Raw genomic sequence first — 26,026 nt, forward strand, 5'->3', positions numbered from 1 at the left:
AAATGCTACAGTATAAAAATCTAACAGTTTATTGCAGTCTGTTAATGGTCTGTTTTACTAAGAAGCCGCTGCAGCTAACTCATTTTAAGTCTTCCAGTGAGGGGGTTCCATCAGTAGGACAGTGTTCACCGAACAACACTTGACATTGAAACAAACATAATTTGATCATCAAGGAAACTATAAATTCATATTCTTGACTAAATTAACTGTAGAATTTGAGAACTGCAGCCTATGCCCACAGTTGAATGTTCTTGGTGTGTGTAGAGGAAATGTTTAATTCAAGTAGAAATTCCTGTTTGGAAAAATACTTGGAAGATGAGGCTTACCTAAAAATGAATTCCATTCCATAACTATGAAAATTATCCTGTCAGCAAACAGTACTTCTCTGAAAGACAGAGAAGAGACAGAGGTTAAGATATAAAGACTTATATTTATTTATTTGTCTTTCTATTCAAATCTAGTATTTAGTTCCTGAAAAGTTAATTCTATCAGAGAAAAAGACAACACCTCATTAGTAATTTCTTTTTACTTTTCCCTTAAATTCTGAGACTGATTTCGGGGTGGTCGAATAGAATAGAATAGAATAGAATAGACCAGACCAGACCAGACCAGGTTGGAAGAGACCTTCAAGATCACTGCATCCAACCCATCATCCAACATCATCTAATCAACTAAACCATGGCACCAAGCACCCTATCAAGTGTCCTTCTAAACACCTCCAATGATGGCTACTCCACAACCTCCCCGGGCAGCCCATTCCAATGGCCAATCACTCTCTCTATGAAGAATTTCTTCCTAACATCCAGTCTAAACCTCCCCTGGTGCAGCTTGAGACTGTGTCCTCTTGTTCTGGTGCTGGTTGCCTGAGAGAAGAGACCAGCCCCCACCTGCCTACAACCTCCCTTCACGTAGTTGCAGAGAGCAATAAGGTCTCCCCTGAGCCTCCTCCTCTCCAGGCTAAGCAACCCCAGCTCCCTCAGTCTCTCCTCATAGGACTTGTGTTCCAAACCCCTCACCAACTTTGTTGCCCTTCTCTGGACACGTTCCAGCAAGTCAACATTTTTCCTAAACTGAGGGGCCCAGAACTATGTCCTGGCAAATAGCAAACATTATTCTCTGAATAACAACATACGCACATGCTATATTTGGGGAGAGATCTCGCTTGCCAACAAAGCTAAAAGAGTCTGTTGGCAAGCAGCAAGAAAGTAGGGAGGAGGTCTGAAACCTGGGCTTTCACCAAACTCAGCTTAGTTTGCTTTTATCAAAAGTGACAAAAGGTAGAAGATGTGGAAATGTCATAAGCAGTAAGCTGAAAATATAAGCATCTTGACAGATGGTTATATATTTAGCACGTCTTTCAAACTTCTATCACTTCTCATTAATAAGAGCATCTAAAATATTTGTAATCAGCTCAGATTGTTTATTGACATCTGTACAGCAAGGTCGTGATAATCCGTGCTTGGGACTTTCACCTAAGAAATGAAAGACAAACAAAAATAACTTAGAAAAGATTACCTGAAGTACTCCATGCTTCTTCATACACACCCTCCTTCTGTCAAATTAATGAGACGTGTAAGGAGAGGGCTGGAGTGTCAGACACAAAATTAAAAGAAATTCCACCTATTTGAGTGCATGCCAGTTTTAACAGTAGCTTTGAGTCAATGCACTCCAGTTCTGTCATAGAGATCTGAAGGGTCCTGAGAAAGATGAAGGGCGCAAATGAGTTTCTAGATCACAGTATAAGACAGTTAATGGAGAGCAGGATTCAGACAGAAGATCCAGAGGAGCTGCTGCTTTTTCAAAGCAGGCAACTGCCAGAGAAGTCTTGTGGAATATACCAGGCAGTGGGACTTTGCCCCACACCTGTAGCAAGTCAAGCTACCAGCCCTCAGTGCAACCCTAAATCTAAACCCTAAGCCTAAATCTCATGTAATCCAGGTGAAACTTCCTCTATATATCTGTAACCACAAAATTTACATTGGATATATGTATGATGAAAGAGGCTGTCATGTCAGTACCACCTCCGTACCACATTGTCAAGAGAGAAGTCACAATTTGGCCACAAGAGAGGTTTTCAGTGTAATTCTGAAAAATAAGAGGAAAAACTCAAACTGTAGCAAAGTTTCCAGAAAATGTGTAATTTAGCAGCACTATAGTCTCTTAACTAGAATTCCACCAATTTTTTTTTATCTTGGACAATGTATCACTGCTCTATTATTAGAAATGCTGAATGTTGCTAGCCTGTTTTTTGAGGAAGAACAAAATAGAAGTCAACAACCTTTACACCCAAGGGTACTGAGGAAGCTGGTGGAAGCACTCACCAATCTACTTTCATCACTTACCAGCAGTTGTAGCTAAGTGGGAAGGTCCCACCTGACTGGAGACTCACAAACATGACACCCATCTACAAGAAGGGCTGAAAGGAGTACCTAGGGAACTACAGACATATCAGTCTGCCCTTGGTGTCAGAAGCAGGTCACCTTGAGTGACATTATGCAGCATGTATAGGGCAACCAGGTGATCTGTCCCAGTCAGAATGGGTTTATGAAAGACAGGTCCTGCCTGACTAACCTGATCTCCATCAATAGAGACAAGGTGACCTGTTTAGTGGATAAGGGAAAGGCTATCAATGTTGTCTACCTGGACTTTCGTAAGGCATTTGACACCATTTCCCACAGCATCCTCCTGGAGAAACTGGCTGTTTATGGCTTGGATGGGTAGATGCTTTGCTGGGTTAAGAACTGGATAGATGGTCAGGCCCAAAGAGTGGTGCTGAATGGAGTTAAATCCAGCTGGCAGCCAGTCACAAGTGGTGTTTCCCAGAGTTCAGTATCGAGCCAATTCTCTTCAATATCTTTATCAATGATCTCCACAAAAGAACTGAGTGCATCCTCAGTAAGTTTGTAGATGACACTAAATTTGGTAATGTTGATCTCCTTGAGGGCAGGAAGGCTCTGCAAAGGGATCTGGACAGACTGGATCAATGGGCCAAGGTCAACTGTATGAAGTTTTTGACAAGGCTGAGTGCACTTGGGTCAAAACAACCCCATGCGACGTTACAAGCTTGGGGCAGACTGACTGGAAATTTGCCTGGTTGAAAAGGATCTGGGGGTGCTGATAGACAGCCATCTGAACATGAGCCAGCAGTGTGCCCAGGTGGCCAAGAAGGCAAACAGCATCCTGGCCTGTATTAAGAAAAGTGTGGCCAGCAGGAGTAGTCAAGCAATTGTACCCCTGTACTCAGCAATGGTGAGACCACACCTCAAATACTGTGTTCAGTTTTGGGCACCTCACTACAGGAGAGACTTTGAGTTGCTGGAGCTTGTCCAGAGAAGGGCAACAAAGCTGGTGAAGGGAGCAGCAGATGGAACTGGGGTTGTTTAGTCTGGAAAAGAGGGGGCTGAGGGGAGACCTTATTGCTCTCTACAACTACCTGAAAGAAGCCTGAAGTGAGGTGGGGGTTGGTCTCTTCTGCCTAGTATCAGGTGATAGGACGAGAGGAAATGGCCCGAAACTGTGGCAGGGTAGGTTTAGATTGGATATTAGAAAACATTTATTTACAGAAAGAGTGATCAGGCACTGGAATAGGCTGCCCAGGGAGGTGGTGGAGTCATCATCCCTGGACATGTCCAAGAAACGTGAGGACATGGCACTTTGGGACACAGTTTAATGGTCATGGTGGTGTTAGGTTATGTGAGGCTCGATGATCTCAGAGGTCTTTTCTTACTGAAACAATTCTATGAATCTATGAAAAAATTTTAAAATCATACATGTTTGGACTTAATAGAGCAATTTCAAATTATTACAGAAACTTACTTGCTAAGCATAGCAAAAATAGTCTTGCATTTCATTAAGAATGCTTATGTAATTTTATAGAAAGTTGAAATCTGCACTTCAAAATTGAAAACCTCATTGCTAATAATATAAGCAGCTCTTTTGCAGTGTATATTTTTTTCTTGTACGATGGGAGAGAAAGAGAAGGGAGCAAAAGTCTTTGTCTCCTTTTTGAGAAATGGGGGATTGTATTATTTTGAATCAGGTCCATTGTGTGAATGTGGTTCTGGCTGATTTATAGATATCAGCTGGGGAATGTGATAAATTCAGAGGACAGGAATAGCTTGCAAGAACTCCTTATCAGTGTTCACAGACAAGAAAATCCATCATTCACTGTGTATGATCAGCATATAAGCACTGCATTTTAAAGGTTAGTAGTTGTTATGGTTTGCCCTTGGAATCTTAATTACGAAAAATTACAAGTTTGGCATGCATAATTGTAGCATTATTAATTTAAATTCATAATTCAAGAGTGCAGAAATACATATATAGATAGTAGAAAACTTTTAAAACTGAATTACACTGATTTTTTTTCTCCAGATTAATTAAATGAGTGCTCTTTAACTCTCTTCGTGATCAACCATAATCAGGCCCTCCATTTCACCTTCAGGCTTATGCTTTCCTGAGTGGTGCTACCTTCATTAAATTTCTTTTCTTGCATTTAAATTGTTCCTTTTCGTTCATTAACCATACATGAACATTTGTTGTCCAGACGAAATTGTGATAGTAGAAGTCTAGCAAACTGAAATAACTATATGTTTTCCCACTTTGAAGGCTGGAAAACCTGTCATTTGAAATGCTAACAGGCTGATTTTGCCAAGCTTTCTGGTTACAAATGAACAGGAGTGTCTATGAAATTAAGTAATTTGGTGGTTTGTCAGTTTAAAAAAAAATGCTAGCTGATACAACAATTTAAATATGAAAACATTAGTAGTTCATTCCTCTGTTTTCATTACTACAGATTCTCTCTTCTAGCATAGCTTCAAGAAAACTATCAGCATGGCTGGTTCCTTGACTTAGCTCTCTTCTTGAACATGTTGGTGTCCTTACTTATCTGCACACATGTGCAGATAAGTAAGCTATAGAGACAGCTTCTGGAATGGGGCTACTATGTGCCCTGTTTCCAAAAACTGTCCTTTATTCCTCAACTTGAAGAATCTTCCCAGATAAAGATTTTGATCAGGCTGCAGGAAACCACTGTCTCAGCAAGGTCTGTTGACCAAATTTAGATCAATGGTGCAGCACATGTGCAGTGTGAGCTGCATGGCTTGTGCTCACAAATCCCTCTTGGGGATGCTCTCGAAGACAAATATTCTTCTTTTGTTCTCACTGAGACAGTTGTACCTGTCACTGCCTCCAGTGGGAACTGAATCAGACACATATGGCTGGGTTTGGGCAATCCTCACCTGGTGCCCCATAGAGTGAACAGCTGTACCTTGCTCCCATATGAGTGCTTCCATAAAGACAGGCCCCTGTGGCAACCAGCCAGCCAGGGTAGGCATCTTCTCACAGAATGAAGAAAAACACACCATACCAGCATTTAATATTATTATGACACTTATTTTGCACTTAATGTGCTGTATATACAGCTACCTAAGCATCCTGGGAAACATCTAAAACCTGGCAGCAGCTGGAGGTATTAATAAACTATAACAAACTTTCCTCATCAATTTCATATCCAGAGAACTAAACCCAACCTTTAGACATTTTAACATTTAATAAATAGCATTTAACTCAAGAGCTTCAACTGGGAGAAAACCTGCATGCTCGAGTCAAAGCACAATGCTCGAAGCAGGATCTGTCAGGAAACTGAAAATTCGAGCACATATTAAAATAACTCGTTTAAAATTACCGCGGAGGCTCACAGAAGCTCAGGGGCGGAAATGGCCTCCCCCAGGTCAGCGGGATCAGTTCTCGGACGCTGCACGTGCATTAAAACAAGAGCCGCCGGCCGCACCTCACCCATCCTCATCCCGGGTCCGCAGCTCTACACGGCAACGGGGCAGCTCCCGCCCTTCGCAGCCGCCCGCCCCTTTCCACGCCTGCTCCCGCTTTGGCGCCAACCGGCCAAGGCAGTCGGGATGAGCGGCCACGAGCCCAGCCGTCACCTTAACGGGTACGCTGCGTGGCCCCGGCCTTCGCGTGGGCTCGTCTCCCTGCCGCCCGGGGCTACGCTGAGGGAGTCAGCGGCTGGGAGGGGCCGCGGGTGTGGGGCTGGGGGACCTGCTTGATGCCGTTTCTAGTCCCTTACAGTGCGCCAGCCGGCGGTCGCTCCCCTGCTAGCACCGTACTTCCCTCACTTTCCTGATCGACTAAACTTTCTCAGTCCTCGGCCGGGCCGCTTCCGCCGCGGGGCTGAACTCCGGGTGACGCGGGCGGCGGTAGCCACGCGGACGGGCCCGCGGTGCTACCGGCCGCGGCCTGTGCCACGCGGCCGCTCCCGGTGTGAGCAGAGCAGAGCGGCGACAGCTGCCCCGTGACCAGTCGGCTGCTTTTTGGGTAGCAGGTATCTGCGGGCAGCCGCGCAGTGGGTTCAGCCCTGGCAGGAGCTGCAAGCGGCGCAGGGTGGAACGGGAAAAGCAGCTGGGCAGCTTCCCCGCGCACCACGCTCCCTGTGGACGTTGGGCTCTGTGGTGCGGAGGGGTCGGCCTGGGCGGCGCAGTCTTGGGAATGGAAACGCCAGCTCCCCGCAGGGAGGTGTTTCTGGAGGCCTCTGAAGGCCTTGAGGTGATGGTATGGCCTCTTGTTTTGTTTTGTTTTGTTTTTAAAAAATCGGAGGAAGAGCACGTAGGATATCTTGTATGCATAATTTCCTGAACTGGAGATGGGTGTGAGCAATATGCAATTAAAGAAGTGGTGCTGTAAAAGCAAACTACATTCAGTGAAGGGAAACACTCTTACATTGCTCAACTAGGGCTTGGTATCTTTACAGGGTTTTAATCTTCATAGGTTTGGTGTGTTATCTCTGAGGAAAATTCTAATACAGTTTGTTTTCAGTGCACAGAGTATCATTTTTCTGAAAAAAGTGTTGATTTTTCTCTCCCTCTCCCAAAATGACCAGGTGACCCACCTAGTGGATGAAGGAAAGGCTGTGGATGTTGTCTACCTAGACTTTGCTAAAGCCTTTGATACTGTCTCCCACAGCATTCTCCTAAAGAAGCTGGTGGCTCATGGCTTAGACAAGTGTGCTCTTCATTGGGTAAAAATTATCTGGGATGGCTAAGCCTGGAGAATGGTGGTGAATGGAGTTAAATCCAGCTGCCAGCCCATCACAAATGGTGTTCTCCAGGGCTCAGTGCTGGGTCCAGCCCTGTTTAATATCTTTATCAGTGATATGGATGAGGGGATTGAGTGCACTCTCAGTAAGTTTGCAGATGACACTAAGCTGGGAGGGAGTGTTGATCTACAGAGACAGTAGGAAGGCTCTGTAGAGATGTCTGGATGGACTGGATTAGTGGGCCAAGGTCAGTTGTATGAAGTTTTTAACAAGGCTGAGTGTGCTTGGATCGCAACCACCCCGTGCAATATTACAGGCATGGGGAAGAGTGCCTGGAAAGAAAGCTGCCTGCTGGAAAAGGACCTGGGGATGCTGGTTGACAGCTGTCTGAACATGAGCCAGCAGTGTGTCCAGGTGGCAAACAAGGCCAAAAGCATCCTGACATGTTTCAGAAATAGTTTGTCCCACAGTAGCAGGGAATTGATAGTGCCTCTCGGTGCTGATGACGCTGCATTTGGAATACTGCATTCAGTTTTGAGCCCCTCAATACAAGAAGGACATTAAGGTATTTGAGCTTGTTCAGACGAGCAATAAATCTGGTGAAAAGTTGAGAGCACAAGTCTTATGAAGGGCAGCTGAGGGAACTGGGATTATTTAGTCTGGAGAAGAGGAGGCTCTCGAGTGATTGTAGTGAGGTGGAGGTCAGTCTCTTCTCCCGTATTTGATACTGGGGCAAATACCTGCTACAGTGCAGGTGCCATTATCGGAGATAAGAATGCAGAGGAAAAACTTCATGAATACCCACCAGTTCTCCATATGTACTATATTGTTGTATACCTGATCATCAGAATTGTCCTATGAAAAGATTTGAAGATCCTGATTTAGGATTCTCAACTAAATGTTTTATTTAGATAGACCTTTCTTTTTTTTTCTCAGTCCCTGAATGAAATTTCAGATGGTGTTACAGCTTCCTTGGAGCCTAGATGAATGAAAAAGAACTGAAAAGGGAGGCACTGTCCTCTAATGGCTGAATCTTTTTCTCTATGCTCCTTTGAAATGCTGTTTATGCAGACTTTTCTACAGGCTACTAATCGCTCTAGAATTTAAGGATTTTTTTCTCCCCTTTTGCTTCTTGAGCAGTGTTATCTTCATGGCTTTTAGTTCCTATTATTTTTTTTCAGAAGTTCTTTTGAGTTATCACAAGGGAAAGCCTTAATTGCTCATTTTGCAGCTAGCTGTACTATTTTCTAGAGTAGCATTCATTCATGCAATTCCAGAACTTAAGGGTAAGGAAGATGATCAGCTGCCCCAAATCCATAAACTTAATTATGCTCTGTGTGCTTGACTGCTAGCCAAGGCCTTGGCTTCTGCTCAATCAGAAATTAAATGGTTTATACCCATTTCACACTCTTGCATTCCTGTGCACTGAGTTGAGGGAATTATCTCGCCAAACACAGTGATGTTAAGTAGAAGTAATTGAGTAAGGGTTTTTTTAATGTTCTTTTTGATGTAAGCCTTCTGCTCATTTTTCAGATGTACTCCTCTCCCTGTTAAGTTGGTACTCTAGGGGACCTCCACTTACATACAGTTCTGTAGTTATGAGAAAAGTAAATAGTAGCTTTTGTTGTTTTGAATAAATAGAGTTGCTAGGGAATAGTTTAACAAAAGGAGATCTCACAGTTCAGAGTACTGTTGTCATTCTGGAGCCCTTTCCCTAGAATGTTTTATTCGATCTAGTTCTGTGTTGTGTGTAGCATGACTCTCCAGAGACACCCCCGTGAATGTCAGGTAGTCCGGAATGTATTAAACCGATCATTTAAAGTCCGATGGTGTTTCGGATTTTGTAAATCTGCTTTCAGGAGATGTTTTAAATAATCACTCAAATTAGCTGAAACACTTTCAGTTAACCTGTCAAAGTTGCACGTGGCACGGAGAGGTGAGGGAGAGCATGTATAATTTCTTTTCTGCTGTGAGCTTCTTGTTCTCTGAACGTTTTTTTTTCTTAGTAGGATATAGGCCAAATCCTTTAGTTACCATCATTCAAGCCAATTTAGGCACTCTCAATCCCATACTTGTTCTGTGTTTGCTTTGACAATGGATTTGTGGGCACTACTTAAAATGTCGAAGTGTAAGAGAGGTGTGCTGGTTACAGCAAGAGTGTATGTTTCTCCTGCATAACATTGGGATTATGACCTTAAAGATCATCGCCATTCATTCCAAGAACAAGGCAAAACTGCTAACTTGTAATGTGCCATATCTGAACTATTCAAAAGTATCAATTTATCTTTGGTAAATAGCACCCTGTGGATTTCTAAAATACAGTTTTATCATGTGCGGGCATTGTCTTCACTCAAATAGTGAAACATCTTTATGACAAGCTAACTGTGAGCTTCTAAAACATGATTTTGCTTATAGAAACAATGATTGACAAAATACTTGTCTTCTAATGTTTATTTAGCTGTCTTTTGAAAGTCCTGATGCTAGTGTTGCTAGGAGATGTCTTGCTGCTCACAGTTACTTGTGATGAATTTTTCTGCATCTCTGTACTTTACTAGAAGGGTATCACTGTCTTAACCTGTAGATAAGAGTAGCAGAAGTGTATGCCCCTTGTGTTTTGATAGGCTAATTACTGTATTTGTGGTGATCCATTGTTTTGGTTTTAAAGTGTAGTAGTAAGTAGTGGGAGTTTGGGGATATGTCTTTGAATTTTATATTTTCCTTGAAATTTGAAAAGTTTAAATATGTTGGAAGGGAATAGGGGAGAGAGTGAGGTTTTTGGTGGTTTTTTTTGCCTGTCTTTCCTCTGTGCTGAAAAGTACAGAAATTCCCCTGTTATGTCTTGCACTGTCTGAACAGTCTTTCACCTATAAGCAGGCAAGAGAAAATGGTGTATCACTTCGCCGCCCCCCCCCACCCAACCTCCTGCCAAATAAATCCCTCTGTGCAGGGAAGGAATGTTTTGTGACACTTCTGTACATTATATCTAAGGGAAAAATTCTTGAACCAATCTCCTCTCAATTTTTGAAAGGTTTCCATAGGACATAAGAGTAACTTAGCAGGGGACTATCAGAATGGTGTCAGATTTTTGCTAATGTGTGCTGTAATGAGAGGCAAACTCATGGCAGTAGTTGTGTGGGCAGAAACAAATGACTGCACAGGAAACTATGACATGGAAATCTACTGAGCACTTGTGGTAGGCAGAAGTACAAAATAGGTTAGATTAGAGGCTTGCAGTTAAGTGCAGTCATCATAAAAAAGATTGCTGTTTGGGTGAAAAGAATGCTAGTACATGATATACCTGAATCTTAGAAATACACAAGGTGTTATCTCTAAAGGATAAATTGCTCTGTCTTTGAATTGCTCAGTGCTCTGAATTGCTCAGCCTTCTTATCTAAAACTGAAATTTACAACCTCACTTGAATGCCTATTCCTGAAAGGAAGTGTTGCATATATAAGTTCCTGAAAAGCACATAACACTGATGGTTTTACTATTAAAATATTAGCGAATGTGTGGTGGTCTTAGCCAGATTCTGATTCTTTAAAACTTGTGCACATTAAAATAGTCCAGTCTCATAATTGTGTTTTTCCATAAACTATAGTTCCAGCAATGAAGCATCCTGCACAAAACGAGAGGATTATTTGGAATGGCCTGAATATTTTATGGCGGTAGCTTTTTTGTCAGCACAAAGAAGTAAGGATCCAAGTTCTCAGGTAAGAGGGCAAGATGTGAGAATAACATAACCTAATCTATATAGCACATCACATCATATGCACATGTAGCACTTTCAGGGATTTCTTATTAAAAGTTATTTCAGTATATAGCTATTCAATTTTTAACATGGTCAGCACCTTTTGTTACAGAAATTCTCTTACTGGGCCTGACCTCGTGTATAATTCTGTGTACATTTGTGGCTTGGAGTTTAGTAAATCTTCTTTTCATCTGGAGGTTAAAATAGCACACACATTTTCTCTCCTTTTTTGCAGTAAATACAGTTACTGTTAGGGAAAGGTAAAACTAATGTAAGTTTTAGACTGTAATTTTTTTAAGACACAGCATTTTACAAGTTCCTTTTCCTCACCTGTAGGAGTATAAAAATTCCCTTTTGTTTGCTCTTGTGTTGACTGGAGTTTCCTCTCGTTTGGTTCCTTGCTTAGGTTCCCTCTCTGCTTGTCTGTGTCTTCTTTCACATGCCTCTGTTGAATACTAGTGTGAGACAATTCATTAATGTCCTGCAACATGTGGTCTTCATTGCTTTGCCCATTGCTTTGCAGAACCCAGTCATTCTGTTTGTCTTCCTTTGTGTAACAACATTCAGGAAGCAAATCCCAGGGAAAAAATCATGGGAGTAAAATGCACATTAACTGTCCAGTTAACTTGCTGGCTGCTGTACATCATGGCTCTTAGATCTCTGAAAGTTACTCACTTAGAGCTAATTTTTTGTTACTCAAGACCTGTTTGATAAACACATTATGTGAATTGAAATCAGTAATATTGTTATTTCAGTATATCCAAAATATGGGCAGAAAACTTAAAAAGTGAGAAACTTCATGCTTTAAGAGGGGTCTCAGTGTAGACTTGAAGTGATAGAGGATGGGAGTTGAAAGGTCTAATGTTTTGGTGCACAGTTGAGTGAACAAGCCACAACCATTTGTGAGCCTCTCTCTGCCTAGGTCAACAATACTGCATTTCTGTTCTTTTTTGCTGTTGCTGGAAAAGCTCTTTTGGGGAGTTTAACTCACAGAAAAATTATGATTAGTAGACTTTAATTCAGTGCCGGTTCTGCTCCCTGAACTGGGTTCACTTCTTAGTTGGACAGGGAACAGTGCTGGGAGACTGGGATGGGGAGTACATGACCAGAGGGGTAGCATCTGCTCTTAATTTATTTTAAAGCTCCACCAGGTAAGTACAATTGTAGCCTTGCTTACTAGATAGTATGACCTAGTGAAGCTTCTGTCTCTTAAAAAACATTGTAGGACTCACTTTTCAAGTCTTGCCTTGTTGATACATTGTTTTGCATTGTGTTTTTATTTGCATCTGGTTTTATTTAGGTTGGTGCTTGCATTGTAAATTCAGAAAACAAGATTGTGGGAATTGGATATAATGGGATGCCTAATGGCTGCAGTGATGATGTACTACCCTGGACAAGAACGGCAGCACATAGACTAGACACAAAATATCCTTATGGTAAGGCTTCTTGTGGCTGACAGGTCAGACTCTTCATGTCTATATGTATGAAAATTCAGCTGGTAAAGTATCAATCAGTTTTTCTTTCACTCGCCTGATTTTGTTAGTGTGCGCTTATGGAGAAAAATCACAGCTCTGAAGCCAAATGAAAACAATCTATATGAAGGACTGAAATATGTTCATAAATGATTAGCTATTTTGGATCATGTAGTGAAAACTTGTAAATATAATGCATCTCATTAGCACACTGTTGCAATTTGTGCAGGTGATTGCTGCTTCTGTATGTTCATCTCCACAGACGGTACAGAGCATGCATATGCAAAACAACTGGGTCTAAAATACAGGTATTAAAATTGTAAATTGCAGTAGTGGGAAATTTCAGTGTTCAGGTGTTGATGGCATAGGCAATATGTATTATGAAGGAGATGAATTTTGTCTTGAATTGTGTAATTGCATTTTGTGATGCCATTTTGGCATTACTGTGTGTACTGCTGTGGTGAGATGACTGTCAATGTCTATTTCAGCCTCTTATTTAATTCACATTTACTAAATGGGCAAAGCAATGAAGACCACAGGTAGTTTCATGGTAAATGTGTCTGGGTGTTGCTTTGGATCCTATTTTTGCCTTTGCAGCAGGCACTGTAGTTTGGTCTTTTGCAGGCCTATTTTGAGGGGTGCTTTGTGAATCTCTCTGCTGGGTGTGGAAGTACTTGGCCTTGTGGCCTGCAATAGCTGATGTCCTTGATGACTGCGGGGAGATCAGACTAGCTGATCTTTGGAGGCCCCTTTCAGCCTGGACTATTCTATGATTCTGTGCTGGGGAGGAGCTGTGATTAGGACTGATAAGGATGCAGAGAGTGTATGCTCTCTTTAATTTCTGTCCTTCATCTTTCTTCTACACCAGCTCCTGCTGCACTTTTGTAAGATGAGACCAATGCAGCAGAAGCTGTGGGCATAGGAAAAATGGTTATTAGGAGCTCCTTCATCCAGTGCTGCAGGAATTGCAGAAGAAAGAATCACAAAACTGAACAAGAGCCCTGAGAAAGTTTCCCATCCCTCTGCATGGTGTGGTGGGGAGGAAATGGGCATGACAGTTTAGCTTTTGCAAAGAGACATTCACTGTTTTACAGTATTTATCCCTGCCTCCTAACAGTTTTTCACTTGTAACTTCAAACAATTGGTCTGATACAAAAATTAGACTTGGGTGAGTTTTTTCATTCCCTGTGTTCACCCAGAGCTCTCATAAAACCCCTGGCATTACATTTTCTGGTTTCCCCTAGTGTTGAAGTGAAAGATGATGTGCAGTGGCTCTGCACATAATTCATCAGTTTCATATTTGAGTTTTTAAAACCCCAGTACTTTTTCCTTGTTCACTGCATCAATTTATTATTAAACCTCTCACATTAGCTCTTAAGCTTGAGACAGTTTCGTATTATTTTTCATAAGAGATGTACTACCCATACTAGGGCCAGCTCCTGCCAAATTTTAAGTCTGTTCCAAAGCATAGAAGCCCTTGTTTTACATATATTGATGGTACCATAATCGTGCAACTCGGTATGACTGCTCTTTATTTATAGGGTGAGGAAACAAGTGTTAGCCCATTGATTAAATGTAAAGTACTGAAAACAGAATATTGATTTTCATTGAATCTTTATGCTGCTGCAAGGTCTCAGTTCTGAACTAAGATCAGTGGGTGGTCTCTGGAACCTGAGCATGTTTCAGGCACTCAAATGTAAGCTGAAAGCTGACCAGTTGAAACTAAAAATGCTGTATGAATATGTAAGGAATCTTTGTACAAGACAACCTAATTATATGTTTTTTTGTTGTTGTTGTTGTTTTTTTACTTTGACTCAAAAAAATGCAGAATAAAGTAAAAATCTGTAATACATGACATGTTAAAAAATACACTAGCCAGATCTAACAACTTGGAGAGATGAGTTCATTTACAGGAGTTGGTCTAACCACTTCCCCCGCAGGAATCCTACTCTTCACCTCATTAAAAAAAAATCACAACTTTGTAACATAAAATGACTGCTGTGATGAATAAACAGCCTAGTTTGTAATTCACAGATCATTTAAACTCTAGCAGTTTCTTATTACTTTTGATAGCACAGTTGACAGACCAGACAATTGTGTATGTATTAAAGAAAAAAAAAATCATCTGCTTAAAAAAAAATCTGGTAGATGCAGACACACGTAGAATGGCTGTTAAAATCTCATTGAACTGTCATGTTTTCCTTTCCACTTCTGCTAATCAACACAGAATTTGTGTAAATTGAACTTCTTATCCTTGCTTTCTCCTGACGGCCTTGTTCAGAGATGGCTCGGTCTTGCTGTGTGCACTGTTAGCTTACAGTAAGAATGCTGACCCCTTCATCGCTGGAGCTGCAATGCTGCTTATTATGTAAAGCTGATGGGAATTGTGCATGTACCACCACACTAAGGTCTCTCTCATAGCTACTTCATGCATCTGCAGTACTACAGAAAAGGGCTGGGGGTGGATCTGAATGCTGACCTGGTTGCAGGTTAGGCATAAACATGGCTCACATCCTATCTCTTTTGGACCACTCTAACTAGCTTTCTGCAGAACAAAGCCTGAGTATAGCTCTGCCCATGGCTCATGCAAAGGCTGCTTCGGAGGTCAGGGTGGAAAAAGGCTGCAAGAAAACTATCATCCTGTGTAGGCCTATAGTGCAAAGACTACTGAGATGGTATACTTAAGCAGCCTCCCTCAAGCAATACTGGGATACACAAGGCATACTCTGTTTCATTCTGTAGAAATACCCTGCCGGTGGGCTGCAAAAAAGTCATCTTACTTCTTTATGCACTTTGAACTGAGACATGCGAAACAAGTTATGTGGTGCCATGGGACTCTTGAGATGTGGAGCCCTGAGGAAACCCAGGGCCAAGTGCTATGTAGTGCTGGTGGAGCTCTGAGTAAGATGAACATGATCCAGTCTGTGACAGCCTTAGGGCCAAGGATCAGTCCCTGCCCCTGTCTGTGTTTAGCAGTATAGATGTAGCAGGAGATTGGACCCAGAGGCTATCTGTGCAGAAGTGTGTTAGATAATCCTACAATAAATTTATTGAGCTTCAGCAGAACAGCTGGATACATTGACCCTACAATATTGATCAGGTTCACTGTTTCATTTAATTGTGGCTATTTTGTACATTCTTGTGTGTGTCAGCATTGTTCTTTCTGGCCTTTTTTCACCCACTGTGATTAACCCTTCCTCCTTACCCCACTTCTCCTGTTCACTTACTGGTAACAATAACTTGTTGAACTTCTGTTGTAAGGCTAAACAAATCCTACCACTCCTAAATTTTACTGTGGCTTGAGTATCTCAGTTATCTAGGTCTGCTGTAGTCTGCTTACGTATCTAACCTGCACACCCAAGGATGCATCTGCTCATCTCAGTGTTAGGGAAAGGATTATGCTTGAAGGAAAAAATTGTATTTGCCCATATCTAAGTGTAACATTAGCTGCTGCTGAAAGAAAGCATCAAAATACAGTAGGTAGTGCTCACTTTAGAAGATGCAGCTGTTTGCAAGGCATTTGGATATTGCAGGAATAGTGGTGGTTTGCTTGTATAGATACTACACATTCCTTGTAAGAGTCTTAAAGCAGGCTAAACCTTTTCCTTCTAGTTGTAGTGTGTACTTGAACAGTTTAGTAGTATAGCCCTGTTATGTCAGAGGGCACTAAGTGTTTTGCAAAGTGCCATTTTTGGTATTGATTACCTACTTTACTAAGACATTATTAAAAGCTCTTCCTGAAGCATTGTGCTCAGTACCATGTGCAGGAACTTCTTAATAATTAGAAAACATTCTGTCTTTTGAGTCAGAAGTGAATGCCCTCTGATGAATCCAAGGATTTGATGATGCTCAATTTCCTCTCACCAATCATTAAAAATACTGCATTTTTCTCCTATTAATGCAAGTCTTCCCACTAATGCTAGTTGCTGTGCTCCTGTTATGCCCTTTGTCTCCACTGTAATCTAAGAACATCCATTTGACAACTAGTTTAATTAAGAGAGTTTAAAATGACTGGCAAATTCAGAAACCTCTGAGCAATAGAGAAAATACTGAGTAAATATGCTTACAAATATTTATACATGTTCAGATACAATAAAATGTGTTGTGGCAAAAAGTACGCTCTAATTGAACAGTACCTGCTGTGTAAAATGAAACAAACTGTTACCAACATTTCTTCATGTTAGGATTATGAGCTTTTAGTCAGTTTTTTAGAGAGATGATCATTCAAAGATACTCAGGCAAATGTTACTTTTGTAGAAGCAGTTATTTTGACAGCACAAAACTTGAGAAGGCACTATGGAGAGGTGTGGTGCTCTCTCTCCAATTGCCGTTGCAAAGCTGAGGATTCAGCTGGAAAGAGGATCTATAGGAGACGGTCTCCACCTGCAGCCACGCACTCCTGTCCTGCATGGATTTCAGTCAGATGCTGATGTCATACATCAAATCTTTAGAAAGTTTAGAGGTTTGAAAAGACCAAGAATAGTTTCTCTCATTGTGCTTGCCTGCTAAAAGACAGCTTTGTTCTGCTGACAGTAGAACAAACTCGGAACAGGTTGGGACAAACTGAGAAATGGGGTGGATTGGTGTTTCTAAGGTTTTGCAAACAGCTTCTCTGGTCTAACTCCAGCAGATTTTTGTGATGTTCATAAATGTGCTTCTCATCTTCACTTCCCAGTTCTCCTTTTTTACAGAAGAAAACAGTAATGCTGGCGCTGCTCCCTTTTTCAGACTGCAGTCTGAATGAACACTTCTACTTTCCACTGAAGACTGGTGGTGTTATTTTTGCCTCTCTGCTCTAACCACAGCAACTGCTCTTCCTCCATCATGCAAAGCAAGGAAGTGAGCAGCAGGAATGGCTGATGTCGTGCCATCCCCTAGTGCATTGACCAGCAACCATCCCTACGCTTTCCCAAAGGCTGAAGAAAGATTATTGTCATTCTACAAATTCCGCATCCATCCACCACTGTCTTCAGTGGTTGCCACTCTAGCCCCCAGCCCCCACTCTTTTAAATAATATTTCAGACCCTTCTGAGATCCTTGGTGTGTCCAGCATCCAGGGTCCAGCAAGTAAAGGATTATCTGGTAGATGGAGTTTGAACAAAAATGGGGTGGACAGAGATGAACGTAAAAAAGCGAAGCTTTTACCAAAAGATTGAGAAGAAGTGGGCCAAACAGCAGAAGTCCCTGTATCCATCTCTGTACCAGCATTATGCTGATGAATGCCATGCTATTACCATATAGTTGTATTGGGAACTCATAGTTGTCAGGTTGGTTAACATGGCAGTATAAAAACTTTACGTTAATAAATAGGTCAAAACTTGCTGTGTGGCAATCTGTATGCACTGAAATTAATTCTTTTCAGATGTAACACCATGTTTAGTACATAATTCCTCAAAGTTCCTTGTTGGCTCAATCACATAGAAAGGTTGTTCCTCCCAGCTTCTCCTTTGATTCTTAAAAGGTGTCATGTTGCCATAGTCCCTACTTCAAACTCTTTGTTAGGAATGGAAGCCTTGAAACTGTACTAAGAAACACTTTGACTAGTCCTGTGGTTCTTACAAAGTCTGACCACTTGAAAGGCAGGCAGAACACTTGTAGTGGGTGGGAAAAGTACTACTGACTGTGCAACCTGCTAAAATCATCTTCATATTAAGTGGTTAAGCCTGAAAAATGACCGTTAATAAGGTAAGTGGTGGTATTATTTGCAGGTAGACTTAGGGATGAATGCAACACAAAGCAGTATGCAATGACAAGAGAAACACTAGCAATTAATACTGCCATTAATGAAGCAGTCATTTCTCTGCTTTTTTTTCCACTTCTCTTGAATATAGTAGCAGGTAGTGAGAATGTCAGGGCACACACTAACTTTGCATGGTTATTTCTTCGGCTAATGAAGCCTTTTGAGAATACTTTTCAAGCCACTTTTTCAGAATGGAAACCAGTGTTGCAGACTCAGTATTGTGTTGGCTACATGTGAATATTACTTATTTTTTAAAACCCAAAACACTATCCCACCTCCCCCAGGGTATTGTAAAAATTGTTAGTTTTACTAGTCTACTTAAATACAGTTTTCACAGTTCTAAATACTGTGCACCTGTGAAAGATTATTTTAAGTTAACATTGTCTGAGAGAGAACAGTATGTAACTCTTAGTAGAAGTGCTTAACAGGTTAGAAGACTTTGTAACACCTCAAATGTGAATTACTTAGTTATTAACAAGAGGCATTTTGGGCTTCTGATTTTTTATTTTTTTCTGTCTCTTAGTAGTGCTCTGTACAGTGCTGGGAAGGTCTACAAGAAAAATGAGGGGCCAGTATCAGATGTCTAGAGAAATGTATAAAACAAAAGGTGTGTAATGATAGCTCCCCAGAATACTCTTCCAGGTTCCAGTGACTGAGCCAAAATGGTTTTGTATTAATTAGACCAGTAAATTTTAAAAATAAGAAGACATATTAGAAGGAGAGAGATTACTTCTGGAGTCAATGCAAACATCTAGTCCTGTATTACTTTCTGCAATAACTGCAGTAAGAAATACTTGGTTAGGTTACAGCACCTACCTTCTTTTACTCTTGAAACAAAAGCCTTCTAGGTTTGTTGGAGACCCCAGTACTTCTTGCCTTGGAATGATTAGTTTCTCTTACTTTTTACTGTCTCTCTGACTTCTTTCCATACTGGAGAGTTGTAATTGTTCTTCAGATTGTGTTATGGTGATCGGGAGGCAAAACTTCTCTTTTCCCTTGCTCCAGCTGATTATCTTTTGTGACTTACTTTTGGCCTGAACTTGGTTTTGCTTGGGATGAGGTTTGTTGTTCAAAGTCTGTAGAAGTTTTAGACTGCTGCCTAGCTTGTAAGTCTATTGTTCAAAGGAAAGTGATGTTTCTGTCCTGTTGACACAACCTAGTTCTGTGTGCAAAAGTAATGACACTCTTTTTCATTCCATCCTCTTTACACACACACCCCCCCCGCCATTTATTGTGATGACTACATAAAATTAGTGCAGCTCAGCAATATACTTGATTCATATACAGGTTCGTATAGTTGTATATCTTGTACAATTAATGGTGAATGTTTAAAATACAGTGACCCAGTGACCTTAGAACCACAGAACTGTTGAGGCTGAAAGATTTCAGACCTTTGAGATCAAGTCCAACTGCTCACCTGAAGCTTGCCATCCCACCCCTACTGTTAAGCCACTACCACTAAAGCATATCCCTAATTACTGCATCCATCTGTCTTTTAAATACCTCCAGGGACTGTGACTCCACTGCCTCCCTGGGCAGCCTGTTCCAGTGCCTGATAACCCTTTCTGTGAAGAAATTTTTCCTAATATCCAACCTGAACCTCCCCTGGCACAACTTAAGGCCATTTCCTCGTCTTGTCCCTTGCTGCATGTGAGAAGAGACTAACCTGAATCTCACTTCATCCTCCTTTGAGGGTGATGGGGTCTCCCCTTGGCCTCCTCCAGACTAAACAACCCTAGTTCCCTCAGCCATTCCTCTTAAGACTTGTGTTCAAAGCCCTTCACCAGCTTAGTTGTCTTCTTTGGTACACTCCATCATCTCCATGTCCTTGCAGTGAGAGGCCCAAAATTGAACGCAGTACTTGAGGTGTGGCCTCACCAGTGCCAAGTAGAGGCAGACAATCACATCCCTAGGCCTGCAGGCTGGTTTTGATACAGGCGGGGATGCTGTTGGCCTTTTTGGCCACTTGAGTACGCTGCTGGCTCATACTCAGCCGGCTGTCAGTTGACACCTCCAGAGCCTCCCCTGCTGGGCAGCTCTCCAGCCACTCTTCCACAAGCCTGTAACATTGCTTGGGGTTGTTGTGGCCCAGGTGCAGCACTCAACGCTTTATCTTGTTGAATCTCAGGCTATTTATCTCAGCCCATCTATCCAGCCTGTCCAGATGTCTCTGCAGAGCCTTCCTGCCCACCAGCAGATCAACGTGCCACCCAGCTTGGTGCCGTCTGCAAACTTACTGAGGGTGCACACAATCCCCTCATCCAAGTCACTGACAGAGATGTTAAACAAAACTGGCACCAGTGTGGAGCCCTGATGAACACCACTTGTAACTAGCCACAATTTGGGTTTAATTTCATTTACTACAACTCTCTGGACCCAGATGTTTGGCCAGTTTTTCACTCATTAAAACGTGTGCCTGTCCAAGCCACGATCAGCCAGTTTCTTATGGACGATAAGGTGGAAAATTATGTCGAGGACCTTTCTAATGTCCAGGTAGACGACATCAACAACCTATCCCTCATCCACCAGGCAGGTTGCCTTGTCAGAGAAGGAGATGAGATTGATTAAGCAAGACCTGCCCTTCATAAACCCTTGTTGACTGGGCCTGATCATCATTTCAGCTGCAATTGAAACAGCAGTAACTGTAACATAACCCTTAATGTGATGATGCTTGGGGCTTGTTTTATTGTTTGTTTTTTAATTTTGTAACAAATAATTTCCTGCCACAGTTTCCTAATTTAATAATATAAAATGTTTCTGGCTTTATTGGTTATGAGAAGTTATGTGGGCTACATGGTCATGGAACTGCATGCTGGGAACTGCTTGTAGAGGTCAGTCCTGAGCTTTCTTTTGCTAGTGTTTGGTCCTTCATGACTTGTCAACATGGGAAAGCTTGTGTGCTGTAAGTTAGGCTGTAAATTTATATTGCATTAGCTGTTACATAGAAAATTCCATATAGACATCTAGCACATAAGGAAAACATTTCCATTCAGTGAGGATTCCTGAGTGCTGAAGGTACTGCACTCAGTTGTTCTTTACGTGATGAGATCATTCACACAGAGGCCAGTCTGTAGTAGCAAGTATACTATGAGTATGAACTTGTGCTGTGAAACTTCACTTGTTTGAATTTTGAAAATTGTCCTTTTTTGTTTGTTTGGTGGTGCTTTTTTTTCTTTTTAATCCATTCTTCCAAACAAGCAGTGGAAAAACTCTTAGTGTTGTCTGCTACTGCATGTCTCAAAATGAGCTCAAATGCACACCATACTTCAGCACCTGTTTATGAAGTAAAGTCAGGGCAGCTGGCAGTTTCTTAGTAGGTAGGTATATGAATTATGCAGCTTGCTGTCATTCCTAGGAGTAAACAGGAAGTTCTTGCAGAGATCCTAATGTTTTTTTCAGAGGTTCAGGGTGGATGACACAGAAACTGCACTGTTCTCACCTCTGTCGGTAACACACTAGATAATCTGCTGATGGGTACAGCATAAAAACTTAGCAAGGTGTGATCTCTCCGGAGAAGGCTATTGGGTTACAGTGGAATAAGGCCACCCAGCCGATCCCAAACCCATGGAGAAATGTAGGACTTTGTTTTCCTAATTGGGAAGTCTGGCACATTTATATGAGCAGTAAGCTCACTTTAATATTAAAGCTGGGGTGTTTTTATGGTTGAGTGTGTCTTGTGTATTCTGGGTGTGAGAGAATCATGCTGTAGTACTGAACCATTCTGAGACCCAGAGGACAGAGCTGCTCAGTTTTACTTTGCAGTTCTCTTGCCTTTAAGAGTGTACAGGGCGCTCTTATAACCGTAAGACTGTTCCTATCTGTGCATGTAGACACATAAATGAGCTGGTTTATGCCAGCAATTAGATACTCCAGAGAGTTGTGAAGCTGTGAGACATGGCTTCACTTAGGGTGGTTGCAAGTTCTTGGCCCACAGCCTACATCTTCCTTGCCTGCAATAGGTGTTAGCAAATGGCAATGCTAATGTGCTTAATGATATCATTGCTAATTGGCAGCCTGGTCAGAACAATTGACCTTCATTGATCTTGGTATTTCTGCTTTTATTTCTTCGTCTGCCCTTTATGACATGCTGTGCAAGCCATTTGCCTTTGAAAGGATTGTGAGCAGTTATATTGTAATGCTTATTTTAGTTTGATGGATTTTAATGAATGATATTATGAATGGTTTCTTCTTTTTCTTTTTTTTTTAAATCAGTGTGCCATGCTGAACTGAATGCCATCATGAACAAAAACTCAGCTGATGTGAAGGGCTGCAGCATGTATGTTGCCTTATTTCCCTGTAATGAATGTGCAAAGCTTATCATCCAAGCAGGTAAGGAGTAATGCCAGCTTGATTTGTCAGGGTTGCAGTGCTGCCTGCTTGTTGGTATCTTATGGATACATTTGATGTTAAGTTGCTGCTGTTAGATCTAAATTAATTGCACTGTCAACTTCATAAGATGCTACTTGTGGGGTTTTTTTGCATGTGAATGGTGCCAAAATTTTCCAGTGCTAATTGCATCTTCTGTGATTCTAACTGTGGTTCTAATTTAGGTTTGTAACTTCTTAGACCAGGAGCTGCCAAAGAACAACACAGGCTTTGCATATAATTACTGTCAATTTTACTGTGCTCTGACACATTGAATAGAGTAGGGCAGAAAGAAATAAACTTCTGCATGACAAAAGGTCTGTTGGGAGTATATACATGAAATTTTAATTTGAATGTGATGCATGGTAGATATTTGAAGATTTTAAAATATCTTTGCTCATAAATGTCATAAGACTTCTATGATCCTACTTTAATTATGTCTTTCATTACAACTGTTATAAATCTGTGCCACTGCAGCAAGCGTGCTGGCCTAAATGTGTCTCCTTTTCCTCAGATTAGTCAGTATCTGCAGTAGGCTTTGGTAACATAAAAATCTCTGCTTAAGGTAGCATATATTGAGCAAAGTCTTGCAGTCCTAGCATGGATTGCTGCTCTGGGGTGTTTCTCTCACCACTGATGGCCACAGGAATCTAGAAAGAAAGTAGCAAAGAGAATGCTGCTTTATTTTGATCAATAAGGTTTGAAATGAAGAGAAGTGAAGGAGGAAAGATGACGGTATTCTGTATGTGCACTACATTTCTTCTATTTATAGAATCAAAATCAAATGTTCTTCAAGGTAGATGGGATGCTTGTTCTCAATGTAGTCACTCATCTTTTTCCTTTATGCACTTAGGACAGCACTAAATTGCAATGTATTGATACTCAAGTTATCTGGTAAATACAGTAAGATGTTGATAGGCTCTGAAAAGCTTGTGAATTCTCTTGGGTCAACCTCTATGCTTCTTCCCCACCTAAGTAATTTAGGCATAGATCATTCAACAATTTGAGACAGCTTGCCTTCATGAGGATTTGAACTTGGAACTGAGAGTTGCTTATAAAACAACAAAATTTAAAAAGCACTCTTTAACAGCTATGGGTTTTTGGAAGGGGAATAGGATTTGGCATTTCTTTGTGAAGAATTTTATCTATATTAGAGAGGTAGAAAGATAAGTTTTCAGTTGCATTTGCAAAAATTTTCATTTCTAGTCCGTGTAAGTTGCAGTTCTGCCTGTGAGATTTTGGTTCTGATTTTCTGAGGTGAAAGTGGAGAAAAATATTTTCTCCACTGTTTTTGAATTAACTGCCTTCCAAAACAGTTCAACATTCCATAGCCTTATTCTCAAGTACAGTCTGTACTCTTTTGTGGCAAGTACAGGTGTGCCAAGGAGTTCTAGAGCATGTGGATGAGTGCTGCCCTTTCTAATTTTTTGCATCAGACATTACTTCTACTTTTAGTGTAATTCTAACTCTTTCTTTTCTATATAGGCATAAAGGAAGTTATTTTTATGTCTGACAAGTATCATGACACTGTGGAGATGACAGCTGCACGGCGAATGTTTGATTTAGCAGGTATTATATACAGGTAAGAGAACTTTGCATTAACCCTATTTGTGAAGGACAGACAATTATGTGTGAGAGACCAGCTTTAGGGCAAAAGTTTTCTTCCTTGCTTTGTGTAAATTCTGTGATAGTGTTTGTAGATGGCTTTCTCTGTATGCCAACAAAAGGTACAGACTGTTGCACCATTCTTTTTGCCTTATGTATGGTAAATTTCAATTTCATAATATTTGTATGAGAAAATGGTCCATTTGGGATACTCATTTTACTCCTGGATTGCAAGTGAAATTGCAAATGTGATGGTTGTTACATTGCACATGGGAGTCATCACTGACCCAGCTTTGAGCGGATGTTAAGAGTAGTTAATCTTCTGAAGTCCCTTACAATCTGAATTATCCTGTGACCATACAAGTTGGACTGAAATGACCAGCTGACTTTTTTCATGGATTACCTAATCCTTACTGAAACCTCAGGGTTTGGGTATTTTTGCAGTCAATTTGGGAAGGTGTCAGCTGAGCCACCCATAATCAATTTGCAGTTCCTATAACTGTCTGGTCTTTTTTGGTCAGCTTTTTTGTGAGAACAGGATGAAACTTGGAATATTTGCCTTAAAGTAAGAAAGTAAGAAAAATGTTTAAAGAGTGGGTTTTTTAAAGACACTAAGGGAGATACCTACAGACAATCTGTTCAACAGTCTGATGGATAGCAGTAACATGGTGTGGGGGAGGCTAGTTAGGCACTCCAAGAGGCTTTGCAAGTTTAAAAAAAATTGCAGTACTAATATAAATATATAAAGACTGAAAAATTTGCAAGCATAACAGTTCTGATATAACATTTAGGATGAAAGTTGCCTACTGGGCTAACATACATTAGAAAATACAGCAGTTTTTGAGATTTTGTGTTGTTCAGTGTGTTGTTCCAAATCCGGGTTCTTTATCTAGTGTGCAAAACCAAATCAACATACAGAGTTCTGATACTTGTTTTGTTCCAGTTCTGCACAGAATAGGGTGCTAGATGGTAATTCCACAAGGCCAGCACACTGCTTGAAATGTGCAGCATTAGCTGTGCCTGAAGTTAATACCTGCTACCTAGATATTGGTTAGCTTATTTCTTATTCATCTTAAAGGTGCAACTATTTCTAAATTCACTAACTATGCTCCAAGCATATGGGGCTTTAGGAGTAGGGGACTTTTCTAGCTAGGAGGAGTTTTTTTTTCCTTATTATAATGATATTATAATCAGCTTAAGGCAACTAAATGTTACATTTGGTTTCGTCATATATCTGTATGCTCATGATCATTCATGCATTCTTTTACAGTTCCTAACCAAACCTTCTAACTGCAATAGCCACCAGTTTATGCCAACAATTGTTAACTTAGGGACTAATCACAGCTCTTTGTTCTTAGGGACTCTTTGTCCTCATTGCTGTTTCAAAATAGGTTGTTCATGGTTACATGACTTTGTGATTCTGTGGTTACCTGATTTTGATAATTGGAGGTTTTTTCTCGACATCAAGTGTATTTCCTGTCTACTAAGTCTGTTTAACCAAGAAGCATAAATCATTCTCTTGTAAGTCAAATCTTGTAACTTTTCCAGGGTGAGAAGTGTTTCTTGTGTTTCAGATTGCTATTCTGGACAAAGTATTTAGTTTCTGTGGCCAGCAGCATGTGCTTTTCTGTGTTGAGTGTTCCTCATTCTTGTATTGATTGTTAGGGATGTAGGTGGTACTTAATGAATCTCTTGAACTGATCTGCAGAGCTTAATTAGGCACTAAATCCACAGTATTTGCATAATCCTTTGTTTACTGGTAGACTGGAAAATATATGCTTGGTCCCCAAATACCTTCCTTGCTAATTGCAGTAGCAGATGCTCTAATCATAATAAAAGGAAAGATTTTGTGGCAGTATTAATTTTACAGTTCTAACGTTACAATTTTTAAATGATTCCCAATTAACTAGTTTGTTTTTTCCCCAGTATGATGCATAATGTTGCATATTCCCCTAGCCAAAAAGTATTTTAATATACTGAGGCAAAGTTTGAAAGTGTTCTTTGAGAACCTGGAAGGAAAAAAATAAATGATCAAAATATTTAT

The 26,026-nt window shown here is 40.9% G+C and overlaps 1 protein-coding gene across 6 annotated transcripts in view; it reads left to right on the top strand.

The window, feature by feature from the left end:
* Window positions 1–26,026, top strand: part of DCTD (dCMP deaminase) — a 68,128-nt gene that overhangs the window by 36,543 nt on the left and 5,559 nt on the right. For 3 of the 6 annotated variants that reach the window (XR_010987207.1, XR_010987208.1, XM_068137028.1), the window contains exons 1-5: window positions 5,827–5,950; window positions 10,651–10,762; window positions 12,101–12,236; window positions 22,225–22,341; window positions 23,863–23,959. Coding sequence is in view for 4 of the 6 variants with exons in the window: in XM_068137028.1 (XP_067993129.1) it covers window positions 5,916–5,950; window positions 10,651–10,762; window positions 12,101–12,236; window positions 22,225–22,341; window positions 23,863–23,959 (497 nt within the window). In the remaining 2 variants the exon portion in view is untranslated. Of the gene's footprint in view, window positions 1–5,826; window positions 5,951–6,348; window positions 6,568–10,650; window positions 10,763–12,100; window positions 12,237–22,224; window positions 22,342–23,862; window positions 23,960–26,026 lie in introns of those variants that run through there. The other 3 variants (XM_068137030.1, XM_068137031.1, XM_068137029.1) reach the window with 2 other exon arrangements.

Source organism: Melanerpes formicivorus, unplaced genomic scaffold (genome assembly GCF_026170545.1).
Source record: "Melanerpes formicivorus ecotype bairdi unplaced genomic scaffold, bMelFor1.0.p_v2 SCAF_4, whole genome shotgun sequence".
NCBI classification, from domain to species: domain Eukaryota; kingdom Metazoa; phylum Chordata; class Aves; order Piciformes; family Picidae; genus Melanerpes; species Melanerpes formicivorus.